This window comes from Vanessa cardui, chromosome 29, assembly GCF_905220365.1.
Source record: "Vanessa cardui chromosome 29, ilVanCard2.1, whole genome shotgun sequence".
Classification (NCBI taxonomy): Eukaryota; Metazoa; Arthropoda; class Insecta; order Lepidoptera; family Nymphalidae; genus Vanessa; species Vanessa cardui.
The window spans coordinates 7,336,895-7,358,127 of NC_061151.1; the positions used below are offsets into that span (position 1 = coordinate 7,336,895).

The 21,233-nt window shown below is 37.7% G+C and overlaps 3 protein-coding genes across 3 annotated transcripts in view; all 3 read right to left on the reverse strand.

Annotated features, from left to right (window-relative positions):
* LOC124541989 (GTPase-activating protein CdGAPr) overlaps positions 1-5,801 on the reverse strand; it is a 74,014-nt gene extending 68,213 nt beyond the window's left edge. The window contains exon 1 of the mRNA XM_047119937.1: positions 5,296-5,801. The gene's annotated coding sequence lies outside the window, so the exon portion shown is untranslated. The remainder of the gene's footprint in view (positions 1-5,295) is intronic.
* A 3,191-nt stretch (positions 5,802-8,992) lies between these two features.
* LOC124542014 lies at positions 8,993-21,121 on the reverse strand. Its single transcript, XM_047119967.1, has 4 exons — positions 20,953-21,121; positions 20,137-20,306; positions 19,092-19,258; positions 8,993-9,534 (listed from the first exon to the last, which is right to left on the reverse strand). The coding sequence occupies exons 1-4, from the start codon at positions 21,119-21,121 to the stop codon at positions 9,333-9,335; spliced, it is 708 nt and encodes a 235-aa protein (XP_046975923.1). The 3' UTR covers positions 8,993-9,332.
* LOC124542013 (leucine-rich repeat-containing protein 34-like) lies at positions 10,050-11,536 on the reverse strand. The gene has a single exon (XM_047119966.1). It carries the CDS (start codon positions 11,369-11,371, stop codon positions 10,064-10,066), a length of 1,308 nt encoding a protein of 435 aa, XP_046975922.1. The 5' UTR covers positions 11,372-11,536; the 3' UTR covers positions 10,050-10,063.
* Positions 21,122-21,233: the final 112 nt, after the last annotated feature.

Consider the following 21,233-nt stretch of genomic DNA (forward strand, 5'->3'; position numbering starts at 1 on the left):
CCTTTAGAACAACTCGCTTCGTCATCTCCTCAGAGAATTAGGAACAAGACTAGAAAGCCAGTCTAGTTTATGTTGACTTTTGACATATGATGTAACAAACAAATTTTGGACAATGTCTGTCTGTGTTTTGCCGACGAGTGACTGCTCACGCCTCTATGTAAGCATTAGTATTGTCTGGAGCATAAGCATTGCATAATTCTTATAAGCTACGAATTGGGACACTTGAGTTCTTTATAATTATGAATATCTGAGCGCCGGTTCGCAACGTTCGCACCGGAATGCAAACAATGCAAGGCATTGTTGATAGCTAGAAGGTTATTCGGTGAACGGATGATAGCTTTACAATTATGTACTTTATACTAGTATATATACACCAGCCGCGTACCCGCTGGATATCCAAATCGGGAGATTGTAGGGAAATCTACTGATTTCTTTATATTGTATTTGGGTTTTTCGGCCAAGTTTATCAATTTCCATATTTGATAACATTTCTACCAGGTCTGTGATAACTTAGGGTACAGTGGATCGCCTCGACAATGATGATCCAGTCTTGGAACGTGGGTATGGCGCCCAAGACAAGCTCAAAAACCGTTTCTTACAAATTTGTCTAGAACTCATAATATTTTATACTAAGTATAACAGTAACACTTTATATTCCAGTCAGCTGCGATGTCAGCAGATGCAACATCATCGTAAAGCCTATGCTTTATAATGCTAACTCGCTTCGAGCGATGTCACCTGCGTCAAACGTCAATAGCTGCGGACCAAGTGGGACCGTTAGAAAAGTAGCCATTCCCTATCATAAGGAATTATTAATATTCCATTAAAGCTAAAGCTTAAGAAATGGGGACGAAAATAGCTCAAAAGGTCGGAATCGATCCTGCGACTATACACATCGCAAGGGGTTCTACAAACCATTGCGCTTAAAATTATGCTCAAAGTCAGTTTAGATGAACTATGTGTCCACTCATGGACTGGCGACTTTCTAGGTTTAAGTCATACTTTCAAACACAACGGTTCAACCCCCTTCCTTACTTTATAAACTAATACTCGGTTCACTTCAAATCAAACACATATAAAACCATCCATCAAAATCGGTCCAACGGTCGGTTATTTATATAATACAATACTGTTAATATTCGCGTTAATCTTAGTTCCAAAGTTCCGATATCAACTTCACCGACATTCAAAACGGCATTTTAGCGAATCCATAACAAACATCATCGATTATTCAAGATCGGCTAATGATATCGCGGAGGTTCAATGTCAAAGCTATTTCTTGGTTTTAACTGCTCGTGTTTGAAATAGGCTGCAGGCATTTGCACGTAGTAAATAGGCTCCCATTGCCGGTGCATCACTATTCTCAGCCGTCCGAGTCAAGAGGCGAGCTCGAAGAGGAAGTGAGATCGACTGATATACTGGTGGAAAGTGGCATTGCAAACATTGGAAAACATATTCTACGGGCAGCTCGCTTTAGTGCCGTTTATTTACTAGCTCAAAGCCGCGACTGCATCTGCGTGGAACAATAACGTCGACAGAACACGACAAATATATTATTCCTCCACTAAAACCATTTAGGCGACTTCCTGTAGCCATTATCGTTAAATATAGCTTTAAATGTTCATCGGACTTTTACAAACAAATAAAGGAACCCGTCTCATGATATTTGCATTCGCTTTTGCGTGATGCGAGCGCGAGCACGAAGCGATGAATGTATTCATATCGGCAGAGATAGTATTGTTACGATGATATTACACAGCTATGTGGGACAGAAATTACGAGGTTGATCTGAATTGCATAATCAGCAAGAGGCATTCTTATCGCTCATGAAAACTCTGATAAAGATCTCTTTCACGAATCCGGTGATGATAGGACCGAGCGAAACCTTTCACTGTGATACCGATCTAACACTATAATTATCAAACCGACTTTTACACATCGGTAGCAGACACCGACGCCTGTAATACTAATATATCGCGTCAACTTTATCCGATCTGTTGAAATATAAATTTGCCACAAAATGATCCAGTGACTAAATCATGAATATAAACCAAAGTTCTAGGCTGTGCGTTTCCACTGCTGTGTGTGTATCCTACAACCAGAATTGTTGCAGAGCTGCCTGGTCGAATAACAAACACTCTCAAAAGGAACTTTGACGCGCAGTGAGACAGTTACCGCTTTGTATTATTATTTTTCACAGGTGGCTGTGTATGTCAAATACTTTGCTCATAAATGTTGTTAGGATGGTGCTTAGTAAAATATGGCTGTCTCCTTCATTCAAAATTCAAATCAATTTTGTGTAAAAAAAACGTGATAACTCAAAAATTGTTGATTTTTGCACCATGCATATGGGGGTTAAAATTATTGCAAATAGTCATTCCTATATAACTCTGTATATGTAAGTATAATTATCAAATAAAGTTTGTTAACAAGGCTGAGTGCTTACAATAATCAGTTGTTTATTAAACCCGAAATACAATCGTAGACCAGTGTTATCATTGTTTGTATAACTCTTGTTTGCTGAACGAGATATTGGAGTGTTATGTAGACCATACGGAGATAGTTCCACGATGATTTTTAAACTGTACATTTATTAAATTACCAAATTACAAAGTCAAGCGTTCACCGAGATCATAAGGAGCACTTTTTAATCGCCATTTTACAAAACTATATTAAATAAGCCAAGCTAGCGATTCGGGATATAAATATTCTACTACCTAAAAGAACCGGCAAAATCACATGAATCAATGTTTTCTAAATTTAACAAAGTTAGTTAAATACAATTAAATATAATATCAGGCCTGAAAGTCAACAAGCATTAGCTTCACCAGTTCGGTATTCCGAATCTAAACCACGAGCTCTTTATTTTTTCAGTATAAACGAAGATTAGATTTGTCTGTCGTTTTTATCTTCTAAATTATATTTCTATAACATTAACGCTAATAAGCATTAACATTCAAAATTTATCATATAATCACACTGAGTTTCTTTCGACGACGAAGCTTCAGAACTGAGGTGTCCCTTTCCGATAAATCGGTTTTCGCCATCATAGGCTTTTGTTAATAAATAAGAAAGTGTTATGATACCGTGTCAAATAATAATTATGATACTGGCAAATAATTGGTGATACATAGGTCAGAACATTCCTCGTGATGTCCATGACTCTTTATCACTGGAAAGAATTTAAAAGTCAGTACAGTTCGTACGTACCAAAACAAAGGGCGCAGTTATCTAAGCATTACAATTGGGGCCAATTAGTGCAGCGGCGACTGCCGGCGATTAACAGAAATAAGTAGGTTCCGTTACACATACGTAATCTCTGTTTGAGCCCTTCGGACGACGAAAGATACGAATGTAGGGAAATAAGCACGCCCGTACCTTCGTCAAGCAAAGGTCAAAAATCTTAACTTTCCTTATTAAAGTCTTAATCTTTAACATTAGCTGTCGCTAATTTGAGGGTAGTTCTGTTTTATAATACTGTACTAACTTTCCTTTTATAGTCAGAACAAATACTTTAAGCCGTTTATTAGTTGTGCATGTCGAAGTGATGAATAAATTTGCTCAAGTTGTCTGTGCTCAATATTTACACTCTACTACGTTTCGGAAATTATCAGGCGGGAAGAAGCGGCAAGAAAACTCGCATAGTTGATTTTTTCGATTAAACATTTACGTTATTTGCAATGGTTCAATTCTTTAGTCCTCTGATGGAACCCGAACCTAAGTCCAGGCATTTTTCAATTTAACCTACCTACTAGGACGCATTGACGCCTTGAGCCAAGCCACAGGCGAGTCTCACAAAACTAACCCATCATTCACCGCTATTATTTATAAAGTTAATTACACATAAACAATATAGTTTTAATTTCATTACACTAAGATATCAAATGAAAATGTGTCTGATATCAATGGTATCGGCAGGGTTTTACCTCATTCAGTCAATGACTCATAATTACGAATAAGGAAAGTAATACTGCGTCTCACTAAATGGAAATGCAACTTTGCAAAAGGAACATTTTAAACTTTTGTATTTTCAAAACTCAGTTAATTATATGTTTCTTATAGAAGTAACGACTATTTGATGATACCTCAGCTCGGGTATTACATAACAATCACGAAACTGCTCATATAAACACATTAATTTTAAACAAAAAAGTCTGTTAAATAGACTGATACTGCTTAATATCTTGTGAATTGTTACATAATCGCATATAGATAATACAACAAATGGTTCATAAATATACATAATATATCACTTGTAATATTTTTCAAGTGAGTCTGCAATAAATGCTCAATAAATGCAAACATTGATAATACAACAGATTACACTTTCATAAAAGCATTTCATGAAATTATCTATATTATATATAAGTAATAAAAGAGTATTGTTGATTGTATCTCTACATTAGACTATATTAGACAAATTTAAAAATAAATTATTCATGTTCTGGCTCCATTTTCAGCAATTCTATTAGATTTTAATTAAGTGTATTAATGATTGTGTGAATAGTCAAAATCTTGTTTTATTCACAAGAGGAAAAGTTGAAATCAGGGGAATTAATGTTAAAGAATTAATCAATTATTGTTAATTGTAATATTTGGAATAAAGTATAGTTTTATTATTGGTGTATATTATATTAATATTTACAGACATATTTTGCTGGACAGTGTTATATAATTACATCCCAATATCAGTATATTCTGTACTATTTAATTAATTTGTGTGAATTATATTAACGGTCAGATTAATTAGACCAGCAGCTTCTTTTTAATGAATCCTTGGCCCAGTAAAACTTTTAGAGTAGCAATGTTTATTGACTTTCCAAATTTAATGAATCGGTAAACTCATTTTTTAGGTAAGTTTACTAAAATCATAAATAGAAAAGAGGAAATATAATACATAATTATAAGTTTTTGTAGGTAACCTTAGCATTGAATATGCAACATTACTACTTCCTTCTTTTTTAACAATATAGTCAATATTTTATAAGTAATCACAGAAAATAAATTGTGATATAAGTACAATTGTAGGTATATTATACCTAATTACAGCTTTAATTTTATCTCAGCTATTATAGATAGCTGATATTTTTTAATTTTTTTTATATAATATATTTTTAATATTTTTTAAAATTACTTACTCTTTTTATAAAATAATGAGCTGTTTTTTTATTTCCTATTCAACGTGTCGTGTCAACGAAGAACACATTTATGTATTGGTTTAATATATTATATCAGCATCTAATTTATAAATAATATGTACTGCTTAGTACTCTTTAAGATTATTTTTACACCTACCTTCTATGCAGGGGGTAATTTTAACCACGCCTTTGCGGAAAATCCATCACACATTCACAAAACACATTTTTTATTTAATCAACAAGCACTGTACTAATTTTCACTTTCTTAATTTCGTTTGTCGTAAAATATTTCGGTGCAAAAATGTAAATGAAAACAGTATTTATCAGTTCTTGGAAAGAACCAGGTACAATAACGCGAAAACGAAGAAAAGGTGTGTTGCACTTTTAAAAACAGGACGTGAAAAGCAAAACAAGATGTATTTTACGATTCACGCACCAATAATTCAGTTTTAACGAACCGAGCACGTAAATCGGACTTTATACGGCTAGTGAGGCATTACTTTGAAATGATATAATCACTTTAACTCACTGACAACACGACATTCTGCGTCGAAAAGAATTATTGACATTAATTTGTTGTTATTGACGATCGAGGAAGAGGTCTGAGAATTGAGATACACTCGCGAGTCAACAACCGTTTGACAGCGGCTTCGCAACTTGGGTCACGGACGCGACGCCATAGCGGTTAATCATTGCCACTGCTATTATTTATTTCTCCCCATTTTATTTCAAAAATAATGTTCACTAAAAGAATTGTAACTTTTTTAATTTCGAAAATTTGAGTTATATCTTAATTATAACAAATTTCATTATAATGGTCACAAATCTAAATGGATACGCCATCTAGAATGGTGTGACTATAACATTACGAATCGCTGTGTACGAAACATCATAGATGTCGTTGTTTAGTAATATAAAAGTTCTCATTAAAAATATAGATGGCATTCTAAATTTAGTATACTTAATATAAAATTCTCGCTTTCTATATTTTAAACTATTTATTAAGATTTTCTGTGAATTAATTAATTTAGTTAACACAAACAAAGTGATGTTTTTTATGTTGAAAATATAAAGTCGTGCTTGTCAGGCAAAATTTTCAAGTTCTACTGCTGAAGACCTGTAGCAGGTGTTCATTTTACCGCTTTTTATGTCGATAATGATAGTTACAAAGTTGTTACTTAAAGACGGTATGTCTTTAAAGTAAAATATTATGTTGAACTTCGGATTGATAATTCTGGTCAGGAGATGACAACGCAATAATTGTTATTATTGTAGTATTTTCAATAATATTTTGCATTTTTGTGGATGAATGGTACATATTTAAGTACGTTGGTTTGAATTTAAGCAAGTACCATCGAGTTCTTCATGAAAAGCAAACTTCATATAAGTATTAACATTGTTCTTAAAGCTATGCTTTATTACCCCTACACATATACAAGATAAACTAATAACACCTATTTTCCGACTTCGCAAAGATCCTTCTTGGGGCAAAGTATTCGTTTTATAATAAGATTCTTAAGTTATTTTCAACTAGACTTATTAAAAACTTAGAGGTCATATATAATAAGTAACCCATATTATTCAATACAAGTTTATATTATAGGCGAAAAAGTGTGGACTTAATATTTGTTAATTTCTGGGTGAATGTGGTCTAGACGATGGTTCCCTATTCCATATATATAGGAGAACACTCCTGCGGCCCTGCCCCAAACTCATCCATTCTATATACGACGTTCTCCCTCCTAAAGTCCCTCGTCCTATTAATGTTGTATGTTTGTTAATGTTTGTGTTTAGACCATGTTGTAAATTTCTATGTAAATGTATTGAATGTAATCAGATTAAGCTGTAAATTATTTTGTGATTGTTGTTATGCGTTGTAATAGTAGTTGTCATATTTTTTTTCTCACTCACCCTTCAAACCGGAACACAACAATACTGACTACTGTTATTTGGCGGTAGAATAACTGATGAGTGGGTGGTACCTACCCAGACGGGCTCGCACAAAGCCCTACCACCAAGAAATTTTATTTATTATTTTTTTATGTAATTATTATTGTTGTGTTGTTTTAGGTTATGGGTCTCCAATTCGTGTAGTACTATTATGCCCTCATAATTAATTAGAGCATGTAATCTCGACCGTACCCATCAATCTCTATCGTGTCTTCTCCATCGCACGTGACGTTGGCGAAATAATCTGTGCCTTTTGGCACAAATAATAGCCACAAAAAGAATCTGGGCTAGATTTAACAAAATTTAGTTGTTGTTACTTTACTGCCATGCACTTTAATTGAAATAAAGCAAAGGCTAGGAAGCAGTAGCCTCGTTAGTAACTACTGAGTTTACTGCCATTTCCTTTCGGTAAATTCTACTTTCTGAACCGGTGGTACTATTTTTTAATTGAACACTAACATTATTATTTAAATGTGCTTTTATGAGCCTACTTTAGTAGATAATATTTTGATTTATACCTATATGTTTTGTTTGACAACTTCGTATCAATGCCTTAATAATCGTGTTCACAAAATTCAACTTGTATGGGAGAAATCATTTTTGTTTGTGGTATAGGTTGGCGAACGAGTATATGGGTCACCTGATGGTAAGTGGTCATAATCACCCATAGACAATGACGCTGTAAGAAATATTAACTATTCCTTACATCGCCAATGCGCCACCAACCTTGGGAATTAAGATGTTATGTCTTGCCTGTAGTTACACTGGCTCATTCACCCTTCAAATATTTTTTTAAGTATGTAATTTGATACTAATATCAGCCTCATATAATACAGGGACGCATAGACATTTTGTGCAATATAAATTTCTGTAAAAACGTTACAATGAAGTTTTATCACTGTCACATTTTCACAGAAATTTATATTTCTCAACAAACAGAAGGTGAATTGAAAAAATCCGGTAGTAGTCAATACTAGGTTGCACGCAGCTGACGGTGTCGTTATTCAATGGTCTAGTCGTGAGTTAATTTACTGGGACTTTCAAGCGAAAAATTATTGCTAGGGTTTGCCGTCGCACTGGAGTGTGTGTTGCACACAACGGGTGCGCTATAATATGCCCTGCGATGTTGACTCCCCTTGAGATTTAAGGCCAAAATAAGCCAAAACTCATCGTCATCAGCATTTGTATGTCTAGGGGGTGTCGGTATGACATTTTTGGGCTACCCAAAGAACTTGTTATATGTAAGTACATAATATGTTTCATAAAGGAGAAATTCATAATTAAAGAAAGGTATATTACAAGTACCGATGTTGTACATTCATTTATTTAGAGGCGTTCTCATATTTTGCTTCGCCACCCCTTGTTCAAGTGTCACGTCGAATGAGCTCACCATTTTCTTAGTGTTTCGGTTCGCCTCGCGTGCTCATTTGAAAGTATCGTTTATGTTTTGTTGGAAAATCAAATCTGACCAAACCTACCAACCACACGATGAAGACTGGATTAGTTTGTAATTTTGTCAAGTAATTATGGTGCACTAACAGAACGGCTTAATGTTGCCCGTCGCAAAAATAAAACCAACAAAAAGCTTTCAAATATGACTTCATATCTTTATTAAAGTCTAACACAGCATCATGATTTACTATTATAATATCATACTTATGCTTACTAGTACGACATAAAATAATGAATAATTTGATTATTTATCAAGTAAATATAATTTATCAATATATTTAATACAATATGTAGACTTCATACTTTAAAACATAGTTATTATTTTGGTATATGACTAGATAGTTATAATATTTAATAATAATAATATTTTATTCCTTCTACATCAATATAAAAAGGTAGGCTGTAATGTATGAGGAACGGTCAGAATGACGACTTGACTAGACGAACTCACCTCAAGTGGCCGTGTTATATTTGTAATAATTTTGATTCTTCTAATAATAATAGTAACTAAATACCGTTTACTTATAATGACATAAAAATAAGTTACGAATTTGGGCAAATTTCTCAAGACTATAAATAAACTGCTGGTTCTCTAAACTGACCAAAACAAAAATATTTCAGGCATCGAACTTCAACTAAAGAAACTGTTCTTATTTTCGCAATATAACATACATTGAAAGGCTTAATAATAGGTAGTAACATTTAAGATATATACCATGTTAAAGTATTTTGATTAATATTCGCAGTCATTAAATGTTTCCCGTAGATAATTTGCCTAAAGACAATTGATCTCTAATTAATCTCCAGAGCCATCAGCTTTGAATACTTCGTATCCCGCTCCACTCCGGGGAATCGGAATCCCTCTTTGGCCAGGTCCTCGTAGGATATTTGGTAGAGGTCTTGGAAACCAGCTTTCTTGGCGACAGCTTGAGACGCCGCAGCGGTGAACACGGTCGCCGTGACTTTCACGCCGATCGCTTTGCAGAGAGGAATCCTGCCAAGAGTCAAATCAAAATTATATGTAATACTTTCTTTCGTTCTTTCTAAAGCTAAGATGCTCGTTTGAAATGATCATCGTGTGTGCATGGACATAGGCTACTTTTCTTAATTTATTCTTTGAGGGGGTAAATTGGGGAGGGATGACATTTTGTGTGTATAAAGTACGAAATTACGAACTGATTTTTTATTAGGTAGTATGATTTTCTGATCGTTATCTTAATCGCAATTGGCGGGAGGCAGCGCGACATCCGGTCAGTAGTATCATTATTATACTGCTAGTGTACTAATGGAAATTGATACCTGTATCAATATTAGCAAACCAGAAATTGATAAAAACCATTTTGTTATTTTTTCAATATATTCTTGTAATCATTTATTAATTTAGAAATAAAACAGTTAAACACAATTATAAATTTCTTTAAATGTATAATCAATTAAAACAATAATTTAATTTAAATAAACAAACCATTAAAAATAACATTATTATTAAATATATATATATTTGTTTTTTCAAGTTTATTCCGTCAATTTACTGTAACAGTTTTCTTTTCTGGCAACACATTTCTCTTTATATGAAGTATGGGAAGCGCGTATCCGAACTCCGATTCATTATAGTAGAAATGTTTATTTCGATCTGATGGGTTGGGGTAGTAAGCCGCGTGCAGAACGCCATCGACTTCGTAAACTTTGACATCGATCGCGTGTTGAGACAATGCGCCGCTGAACAGCATTCGCTCAATGATCTCGCAACTCGGGTGACCTATTTTATTACCCCATAAGTTTAGGAAGCGCAAATAAAACGTCTTTTTTATCGTGTGTAATAAATGGATAATACCATCGTCTGTCAGTTTGTTACTGGCCACATCGAGGGCACGAATTTTTGAATATGGCAAGCCAGAAGTTAAGGCTATCGCTCCAGTGTCGTTGATTCCATTACCGGCGATCATTAGTAGGATTAGTTGTGGATTTTCCTTCAAGTACTGCCCCAGCAACTCAGCGCCGTAGTCACCAATTCTGTTATAACACAGATCTAAGTAGATTAAAGTGTTATTCCGTCGCAAGCCTCGAACGAGGTATTCCATGTCGTGTCCGATCAGTTGGTTTTTCTGTAAATGTAACTCGGTTATTGTCGAGTTTCTTTCCAGCAAGTACTCGATGTGATACGCCAGCCATTTAGTTTCGTAGGAGTATCGATTGAAGAGCGGCACAATTCGGCTCAAATCGATCACTTTGACCGTCTCGTTCCCGTCGTAGTCTTTCCTCAGGGCCGTGATTACATGGGCCAAGCTCGTCAGCGTTATATTCGTCTCTCCGATATCGCAGTACTCAACACTAGCATTATTTTTAAGGAACTTCGCGAAATATTCGCCACCTCTCGAACCAAAATCGTTTCCATTCAACCTCAAACACTTCAGTCTAAATAACGTGGCATATTTAGCCAAATTCAAAATGGACGTTTCGGTTAAGTTGTTGTTCATTATGTCTAGATGGACGATACTCGATCGCCCTTTGATTAGAAGTTTCTTTATTAGCGTTAAGAACCCCGCGTCCGTGATGCTGTTGTAGCTCAAGTCCAGCTTAACAATAAGTCTGGGAGAAGTCTTCACGTGCCGGCAGAGAGCTGGAATGTCTTCGTCGGTAATTCGGCGATTATATCTGTCGTGAACATCCTTCCCTCTCAGAACTAAGAAAGCAGTTCTGTCTGAATTCCTTTCCGTGAACAATTCAAAACGCGTGCTATTTACTTCTTGCGTTGGCAACGGTTTCGGTTCGCCTGTTATTTGTCGAAGTAACTTTATTGTATTGCAAATACATCTTCTGCGTTTTTTCATTTCCTGTTCATGTATAAACCTCTCTCAAGTATTCTTTAACAGAAATAATGATTGTATAAACATGTGTAGGTATAACTGTCAAATGATATATTAACAAGCTTGTCAAAATATGCTATACAAACTTTAAGCATGTAAATAACTTTTTACATTCGTAAAAAAGGCGTATTATTCGATACAAGATTTTGTAAATGACAAAAAGGCGTGGAATTGTAGCAGCACTGTTAAGACGCGTCGTATTGAAACAAGATTAGTCCTGAAAAGGACTGTTTTTCGCGTCGTCGTTGAAACAAGTTTAGTCCTGAAAAGGACTGTTATTTGCGTCGTAATGAAACAAGATTAGTCCTGAAAAGGACTGTTTTTCAAGTCGTATCGAAACAAGATTAGTCCTGAAAAGGACTGTTTTTAGATTCGTTTATCTTCATATCTTCATCTTTCTTCAACACTTCACTACACAACACATGGCAAGTCGACACGGCGATCTTCAGTGCAGTCGTCCTCTCTCCGCGCGGCGCTCGAACGAAATGGCTGACGCGACGTGCGGGGGCGATATTTATAACATCGCGGCAGCAGATACGCGACCCGGCATAATACGCGCGCAGCTCGGCGCGTGACGTCAGCGTGTGCGAGCAAGACGGAACGATATCCTCCGTCTCTTTTATTTCTTATTATTTCTTTATACTGTTTTTTGATTGGTTAATTTATTTTGTATTTTTTGTATATATATCGGTGTAATTTTTCATTAAATCATTCCTTCGACCACTCATCAAGAGTTTTATTCAAGAGCCCCAACACTCCTCTAAAGTGGTGACCCCGAACAAGAGCACTCTGAAGAAAGAATACTATCAAAGAAGAAGAATCTCTGCCCAGCTACCTAAAAAAAAATCTGCTGGAACGAATCCCTGCTCGACGGATCCCTGCTCGACGAATCCCTATCCGACGTGAATCCCTGTTCGACACAATGGAAGACAACAATCAAGCTCTGCCACAAGCCTTCGCAAGCACCCCAGAAGTATCGAGTATTGCGCTGTCAATGCGAATACCACCATTCTGGCGCGAAAACCCACGGCTGTGGTACCTCAGCTTCGAAGCCGCAACGGAGGAATTGAAGAGGAGCCAGGCTCAACTCACACAGATGGTCCTCGTACAATTAGAAAAGGCGGATATCGAACAAATATCCGATATCCTATTCAACGTCCCGAAGGAACAGCAATACCAGGCCATCAAGGATCGACTCATCTCCGTCTATGAAGAATCTGACAGCCGTCAGTTCCAAAAACTTCTCGCCGAGATGGAGCTAGGCGATCAAAAACCCACACAACTACTCAGACGCATGCGAAATCTCGCTAGAGACAAGGTCTCGGACTCAACGCTGCGTATGATGTGGACTAAACTCCTACCAGCACACGTCCGTTCTGTTCTAGCCGTCAGCGAAACCTTCAGCTCAAAAACGACACTTGAAGAGCTCGCACTCCTCGCCGACAAGATGATGGAACAGACACAAGAGGTCGCCGCCGTCTCCACGCAACCATCTACAATACAATCGCCGATGCTATCAACCAATCAAACCGACACACAATTTCTTATAAACGAAATCCGAAAATTATCTCTCGAAATCGCCGAGTTAAAAGCAAGACCGAATACAAGACCGCCATACAACTATCACCGTCAACGTTTCCGGTCCCGCCAACGAAGCTCGTCCCGATCCCGCACACGTGAAGAATCATCATCACCCTACTGTTACTACCACCGTCGTTTCGGTAGTCAAGCGAGGCGCTGCACAACACCCTGCAGCTATAAAAAAGAAGCATCGGAAAACTAGAAAGAACGTTGGCTGCGGCGGAATCCGGCGTTCCTACTACATCATACCGCCTATTCGTAACAGACAAGAAGACGAAACTATCTTTCTTAGTAGATACTGGGGCTAACATATCCGTTCTACCAAGAAGACAAGGCCAGAAAACAACGCCGTTACCATTCAAACTGTACGCTGCGAACAACACGACAATATCAACATATGGCGAAAAAACACTCGAACTCGATCTCAACCTACGACGTCCGTACAAATGGAAATTCATCGTTGCTGACGTGTCGAAGCCTATACTAGGAGCCGATTTTCTAAACCACCATCAATTGATCGTAGATTTAAAAAATCGAAAATTGATTGACGCCGTCACAAATCTCAAGATCAACGCTCCTATAACATCAACAGACACGCCGACAGTCCGCAGTATAGATATCCGCAACGCCTACCACGAAATATTAGCAGAGTTTCCCGGCACTACGCGACTAACTGCGATGCAACTACAACCGAAGATTAACGTCGAACATTACATCGAGACACAAGGCCCGCCTATACATTGTCGCGCTCGACCGATCCCGCCACATCGATATGAAAAAGTCAAGAAAGAGTTCGAAAACATGATTCAACAAGGACTCTGCAGACCGAGTAAAAGCCCATGGTCATCGCCACTGCACATCGTTCCTAAGAAAAACGGTGACATACGAGTATGCGGCGATTACCGGAGACTCAACGCGATTACAAAACCCGATCGCTATCCGGTACCGCGAGTCAAGGACTTCACGTATCATCTCTGCGGGAAAACAATATTTTCAACGATCGATCTCAACCGAGCATACCAACAACTAAGCGTAAGGGAAGAAGACATCGAGAAAACCGCCATTATAACACCAATGGGTTTATTCGAATTTCCCCGAATGTGTCCCGGATTAAAAAACGCCGGACAGACATTCCAACGTTTTATACATCAAGTACTTCGAGGATTAGACTACGTGTTTCCATTCATCGACGACGTACTCATCGCTTCAAACAATGAAACCGAACATCGAGAACATCTCCGAACAGTGTTACGAAGACTCGAAGAGAATGGAATCACTATCAACCCCGCCAAATGCAACCTAGGCCAGTCTGAAGTCAAATTCCTCGGGTACATCGTTTCTAAAGAGGGAATTAAACCGCCTGAAGAAAAAGTAAAAGCAATAGTCGACTATCCTAAACCGAAAACAATAGAAGAGTTAAGAAGATTTCTCGGTATGCTTAACTTCTACCGTGACCACATACCGAACGCAGCTACACTACAAGCTCCGTTAAACTCATACCTACACAACGTAAAGAAGCGCGATAAAACCGTCATTCAATGGACCGAAGAAGCAACGCAAGCCTTCGAAGCGTGTAAGAAGAGCATAACCGACGCCACCTTACTCGCTCACCCTTCACATCAAGCTACGCTTGCGATATTCTGCGACGCATCCGATACATCCGCAGGAGCCGTCCTACAACAATATATCAAAGAGAAATGGCAACCTATCGCTTACTTTTCAAAGAAATTCTCCGACGCACAAATCAAATATTCAACATATGATCGAGAACTCCTATCTATCTACATGGCAGTTAAACACTTTCGTAAGATCTTCGAAGGACGACAAATAATAATATTCACCGACCACAAACCGCTTACATTCGCTATGAACAAGACGCAGACATCGAACGAAACTCCGCGGCGAACAAGACAGCTGTTATACATAAGCGAATTCACCACGGACATACGTCACATAAGCGGGAAAAATAACATCGTCGCAGACGCCTTAAGCCGAATCGAAGCAATAGCCTGCCCATCCACAATCAATTACAGCGAAATAGCGAACGCTCAAGAAAGAGACAGCAACATTCAACAATTATTACAACAGAACAACTTATCCTTCAAAAAAATAAATATCCCGAACACCGACAGCGAAATATACTGCGAAATATCTACATCTCAAATCCGACCTTATATACCCGAAGAATATAGAAAGCAAGTTTTTAACAGCGTACATAATATAAGTCATCCCGGAACCCGAACAACGCGCAAGATGCTTACGAAAAAATTCTTTTGGCCTTCAATGAACTCGGACATCGCTCAATGGACGAAAAGTTGTATTAACTGTCAAAAAAGTAAGATACAACGTCACACGTCAAGCCACATCGAAGCATTCCCGCCAAGCGACCGTTTTCAACACATCCACATAGACATCGTCGGACCGCTTCCTACTACAGCACAAGGACATCGCTATTTAATCACGATGATAGACAGACAAACCCGCTGGCCCGAAGCTATACCTACCGCCGACATATCAGCTGAGACAGTCGCAGAAGTCGTCTATAATCACTGGATAGCAAGATTCGGATGTCCCGCCACAATAACAAGCGATCAAGGTCGACAGTTCGAAAGTCACCTGTTCAATAACCTTGTAAAAATTCTCGGAATAAACAAAATCCGTACTACGCCATACCATCCGCAAAGCAACGGAATCGTCGAACGCTGGCATCGTACATTGAAGACCGCACTGCGAGCGAAGCTATCGAACGCGAGTTCGTGGAGCAATGAACTCGCTACAGTACTACTCGGACTGCGAGCCGCACTACGCACCGATACCGGCGTTAGCACAGCTGAGCTTACCTACGGCTATAACCTACGATTGCCCGGCGACTTTTTCGACGCAAGCACATCCATACCTACATCTACGATGGATAGTACGTACGTCGAAAAACTACGCGCGAACATCGCTCAATATAAGCCTCAGCCGTTCGAAACACATCGAAACAATAAACACATCTTCGTGCATCAAGACCTACGTACATGCAGTCATGTGTTTATTAGAGTCGACGCATTAAGAACGCCACTTCAAGCACCATATGAAGGTCCCTATCGAGTCGTACAACGATCGAATAAGGTGTTTACGATTCAATTACCCGACCGTCAAACCAACATATCAATCGACCGATTGAAACCTGCATACGTGCTGCAAGAACCAGAAGAACAAAATAACCTCACTCAACCAGATACAAACCTTACCATTACCTTACCTTACCACAAAAAAACCGTTACCATAGAAAACCAGTTACCTAACGTATCGAATAACTTGACGTCACAGCCTGTCAACATCAAAACATCAAGGTCAGGCCGCAACATCAAACTGCCGGTACGTTTCACTTGAGGGGGACTCCTGTAGCAGCACTGTTAAGACGCGTCGTATTGAAACAAGATTAGTCCTGAAAAGGACTGTTTTTCGCGTCGTCGTTGAAACAAGTTTAGTCCTGAAAAGGACTGTTTTTTGCGTCGTAATGAAACAAGATTAGTCCTGAAAAGGACTGTTTTTCAAGTCGTATCGAAACAAGATTAGTCCTGAAAAGGACTGTTTTTAGATTCGTTTATCTTCATATCTTCATCTTTCTTCAACACTTCACTACACAACACATGGCAAGTCGACACGGCGATCTTCAGTGCAGTCGTCCTCTCTCCGCGCGGCGCTCGAACGAAATGGCTGACGCGACGTGCGGGGGCGATATTTATAACATCGCGGCAGCAGATACGCGACCCGGCATAATACGCGCGCAGCTCGGCGCGTGACGTCAGCGTGTGCGAGCAAGACGGAACGATATCCTCCGTCTCTTTTATTTCTTATTATTTCTTTATACTGTTTTTTGATTGGTTAATTTATTTTGTATTTTTTGTATATATATCGGTGTAATTTTTCATTAAATCATTCCTTCGACCACTCATCAAGAGTTTTATTCAAGAGCCCCAACACTCCTCTAAAGAATTAATACCTGTTGACTTCCAGGCAGGATATATTAATTTAAATAATTGTGTTAACTGACATGACTGTATTTTTTTAAATGTTGAAAAAGAGTAACTACTTTGTTTCTTGCCTGGTTTTTCTCGGTAGAATCTACTTTCCGAACCGGTGGTAGTTTCACTTAATTGTTAAATGACGATTCAAAAGTGCTTGTAAAAGCCCACTTGAATAAAGTTTATTTTGATTTTGCTAGAGTAACCTTGGAGTAGTAAACCAAAAAGCTTCAGTAAGAGTATAACTCACCTTGTTGCCTCCACTGGTGACGAAGGTAGGCTGGTTAGTTTTTGGTCAGATGAAGGGAATTGCGATTCAACGCAGGCAAAAATTAAAGAGTTCGTATAAATTTAAGGACTTAATGTTAATAATCCTTATTAAATAGTGGTGTAGAATCAAAAAGTACAAATTAAATAGTTTAAGCTTCCTACAAAAAGTGTTTTGATTACGATGTGACAAATGATGTTGTATATGTAATTAAAATTTCAACATCCAACTTTAACGTGATCAGTAACCGCGAAAGTACTTTCAAAGGGTTTAGATAAATGAAAACTACTTGTTGATAGCGGACATGCATAGTAGAATACAGAACATGGATTGATCTTACCTTACGAAGACGAGCGTTGAACAAAAAAAGTTAATTATAAATCATAATTTTCTACGACCTCATTGTTAATCACGTGAAATTAATGAGTACATCGCTATGGGATGAGTCCGATCGGCGCGGAATCGTCCGTAGATGACCTATAGACTATGACTTGTTTTAATGTCGGAAAATCAACGGATGGTTCACCTTTATAAAGTTGATTTAATGATCAGCGAAACGGACGAGTAACAGCTAGTTGGTAACTAAAATTATAACAATATAACTTAGGATTTAAACCTTCAGCTAACATTTGATGTTTGAGTCAAATGTTGTAATAAAAATACATAACAATATAAATACTAATGATATTCGATAAAATATAGTCAATGCGCCGCGCTCGATCCCATTCCGAGGACGTGGCGGAATGCTCAGCATTCCCGCTGAAGATATTTCTAATTTTCTCGTCGATGGCATTCTATTATATGAGAAATAGAATTCCAATACGCTCGACAATTAGGACGATCTATTTCTTAAGCGCTTTGTAGGTGTACACCCGCGTTACAGCTATAATAGTCCGCTAAGCGTTCATGTTTTGAAGCGTTTTTTTTTAGAGAACTCAAATTTTTAAGGATAAGGCATCGTGGTTCGGCCACATTTATGCTGTTCTATTTTCACACAAATACCACATAATATGCTAAGTTTTTAGTATGTATGATGAATAAATGAAACTAGTTAATCAATACATATTATAAAATAAAGTCCCCCGACATCGTCTGTCTGAGTGCGTGTTCGCGATAAACTGCAAAACTATTGAACGGATTTTTATGTTAAGTCAATAAGTCCTTCTTGGGGCAGTGTATCCGTTTCTATAACAAAATTCCGCAGACATTTTTAACTTTGCCGTTTAGTAAATTCAAATCGTTTGTAAAAAATACATTGGTAGAAAAAGCATATTAAACATATTCGGGTTTTTGTGTAAATAAGTTGAAATAGAACGACAATTGTTAAACATGTCGGAAAAAGCAACGAAAAAAATATAAAAAAATTGCCTTTTTTCATTACATTTCTATGTAATGAAAAAAGGCTATTTTTTAACATTTCAATGTAAGTGGTAGGTGGACTTGCGAATGGGTCCCTGGTGGTACGTGGTCACTACCTATTAACATTTGCACTGCAAGAAATAATAACAATTCCTTACATCACCTTTGTAACTCAGCTGCTATGTCTCTTGTGTCTAGTTACACCGCCTCACTGACCCTTCAAACCTTGTTTATGACAATACTAAGTATTGCTGTTTAGAGAAAGAATATCTGATATTGTAAACCCTACTGTCGAGTTAGACTACTATTTGTTTTTTTATTTTAATTTGTACTTTAGTTACTCGTACACGTAAAGACAAATAATTAAGCCAGTATGTAAGAAAACAATACGCATTACGTCTATATTTTATTAGGACATACATGCTTTAATTAGTCTCTTATCTACTTATATACTCATATTTACCTCGCCAGTAATATCTCCTTGCCGATGCCGCATCCCCTCCACTTGGGATCAACTACTAGCCCGTATGCCGTCAAGTACTGCTCTACACCGAACTTGGTGAAGATGTCCACACTACGACTCACTAGGTCCACCGCACCGAAGAGCTTTGCCCATATTTTGTCAGCAGTCTGTTTGAAAACATTAGTTTTAGTTTAGGTCAGCAAATTAATTTAGTTTTTTAGACATTGATTACAAATTTTTTGATGGCCCAGTAGTCAGAACGCGTGCATCTTAACCGATAATTACGAGTTCAAACCCAGGCAAGCACCACTGAATATTCGTGGGCTTAAACCAAAATCAAAATATACTTAATTTAGTGGGCCTTTTCAAGCACTTATGAATCGTAATATAACAATTAAGTGAAGCTACCACCGGTTCGGAAAGCAGACTCTACCGAGAAGAACCGGCATGAAAATCAGTAGTTACTCTTTTTTTTTCATATACAATGATTATCACTGATTTTATCAAAGTGATCAATGTTACTGTGAATATACATGATATTGTTGTAAATATGTAAATATTGCGACGCAACAGTGAGTATTCCTACTCTCTTAAAAACATCTCGAAGAGAGTCTCTAGCTCCAAGATTATAAATAAACCGGATTGCTCTCTTTTGTAAAATAAAGACAGATTCAATGTCTGCAGCGTTACCCCAAAGTAATATGCCATATGACATAATACTGTGAAAATAACCAAAATAAACTAAACGAGCGGTATCAATATCAGTTAGTTTAATTTGTGTTATAATACATTTCGTGCTCGGCGGTGAAGGAAAACATCGGGAAGAAACCTGCATATGTCTTATTTTTATAGAAATTCTGCCACATGTGTTTTCTGCCAACCAGCTTTGGAACGGCGTGGTGTAATATGTTCCAAATTTTCTCCTCAAAGGAAGAGGAGGCTTTAGCCCAACAGTGGGAAATTTACAGGCTGTGGAAGTGTGTTTGTGTGAAGTGAACAGCTCTTCGATACAACAACAACAGACCGATCATTTCAATTTGCCCACCTTAAAAACTTCTTCCTTGTCAGTCTTCGCGGCGACGGTGAGCACGTTCACTCCGATGATCTCCGTCGCGTCGTCTTGGTCTTCCACGCAGACGACGGAGATCTGGTCCCTCAGGGTGTCGCGCCAAAGCTTCTCCAGTTCGAACAGCGCCGCCGGGTGCTTGTGGATCTCTTCAAATAATTTGCATAATTACAGTGAGGTGAATCTCCAGAAAAGGAGAAAATTGTTGGTGACTGCGACGATTTTTCTGATAAGAAGTATTTAATAAGCTCCAAGCCTTAAGAGTAGGGAGGTTTAGCGGACTATGAGTTGGAGTTACTGTGAAGTTCTTAGTTGGTTCTTCTAGGTACTATATTCCGAATCGTAGATCGCTGTACATATAACTCAACAAGGGTAAGATGACGAGCCAAACGCACTTAAATAAATAGTATTTATTGAAATAGGCTCGTAATACCTACTTGAATAAAGAATATTTTAATTTTGATTTGAAAAAGTAATAAAATAATACTTTTAATTCAGCTGCAAATACTTTAACTCGAACTTAATATCGAATAATATAAAATAACTATTTTTTTTAATTATTTTATCGTAATCCTAAAATTTGATTGATGAAAGCGTGGTCTATGGTGGAATTGACTAATTTAATTTTATATTATCATTAACACATTTATATTCCATTCTTCGGTCGTACCTTCAACTTTACAAATAAAACACTTGGATTTTAAAACAAAGGTAATTTTATATAAAGGCTATTTTTATGCAAAATGTGTCAACCGGAAGTCCGATTGAAGACCTTTGATACTGACATACACGTACCTATGTACTTGCACGGAGGCTCGTCTGCTGTGAAGTACTTGATGAGGAGCTGGACAGCTGGCTCCACCTGCTCGTCCGTGACGTCCTGCACTCTGAGTTTGGTGCCTCTGGCTGTAAAGCGGTGCCACACCGTCGGCAGGGGGATGTTAGCGGGACGCGTGTAGACCATCTGGAACGGGCAGACCATTACCGAAGGGGAAAGAGGAGCCAAAGATTCCCTTCAGTTTTGGATATGATCTAAGCAAAATATTTTCAACAAAGAACAATAAATTCTCTCCAAT

What these genes read in the sequence shown, in the direction of transcription:
- LOC124542013 (XM_047119966.1), bottom strand. Translation starts at nt 11,371, where the DNA reads ATGAAAAAACGCAGAAGATGTATTTGCAATACAATAAAGTTACTTCGA.
- LOC124542014 (XM_047119967.1), bottom strand. Translation starts at nt 21,121, where the DNA reads ATGGTCTACACGCGTCCCGCTAACATCCCCCTGCCGACGGTGTGGCAC. An exon ending in GCCTCCGTGCAAGTACATAG is followed by an intron (nt 20,307 to 20,952) that starts GTACGTGTATGT and finishes AATTATTTGAAG; the next exon opens with AGATCCACAAGCACCCGGCG. An exon ending in AAGGAGATATTACTGGCGAG is followed by an intron (nt 9,535 to 19,091) that starts GTAAATATGAGT and finishes GACTCTTGGCAG; the next exon opens with GATTCCTCTCTGCAAAGCGA.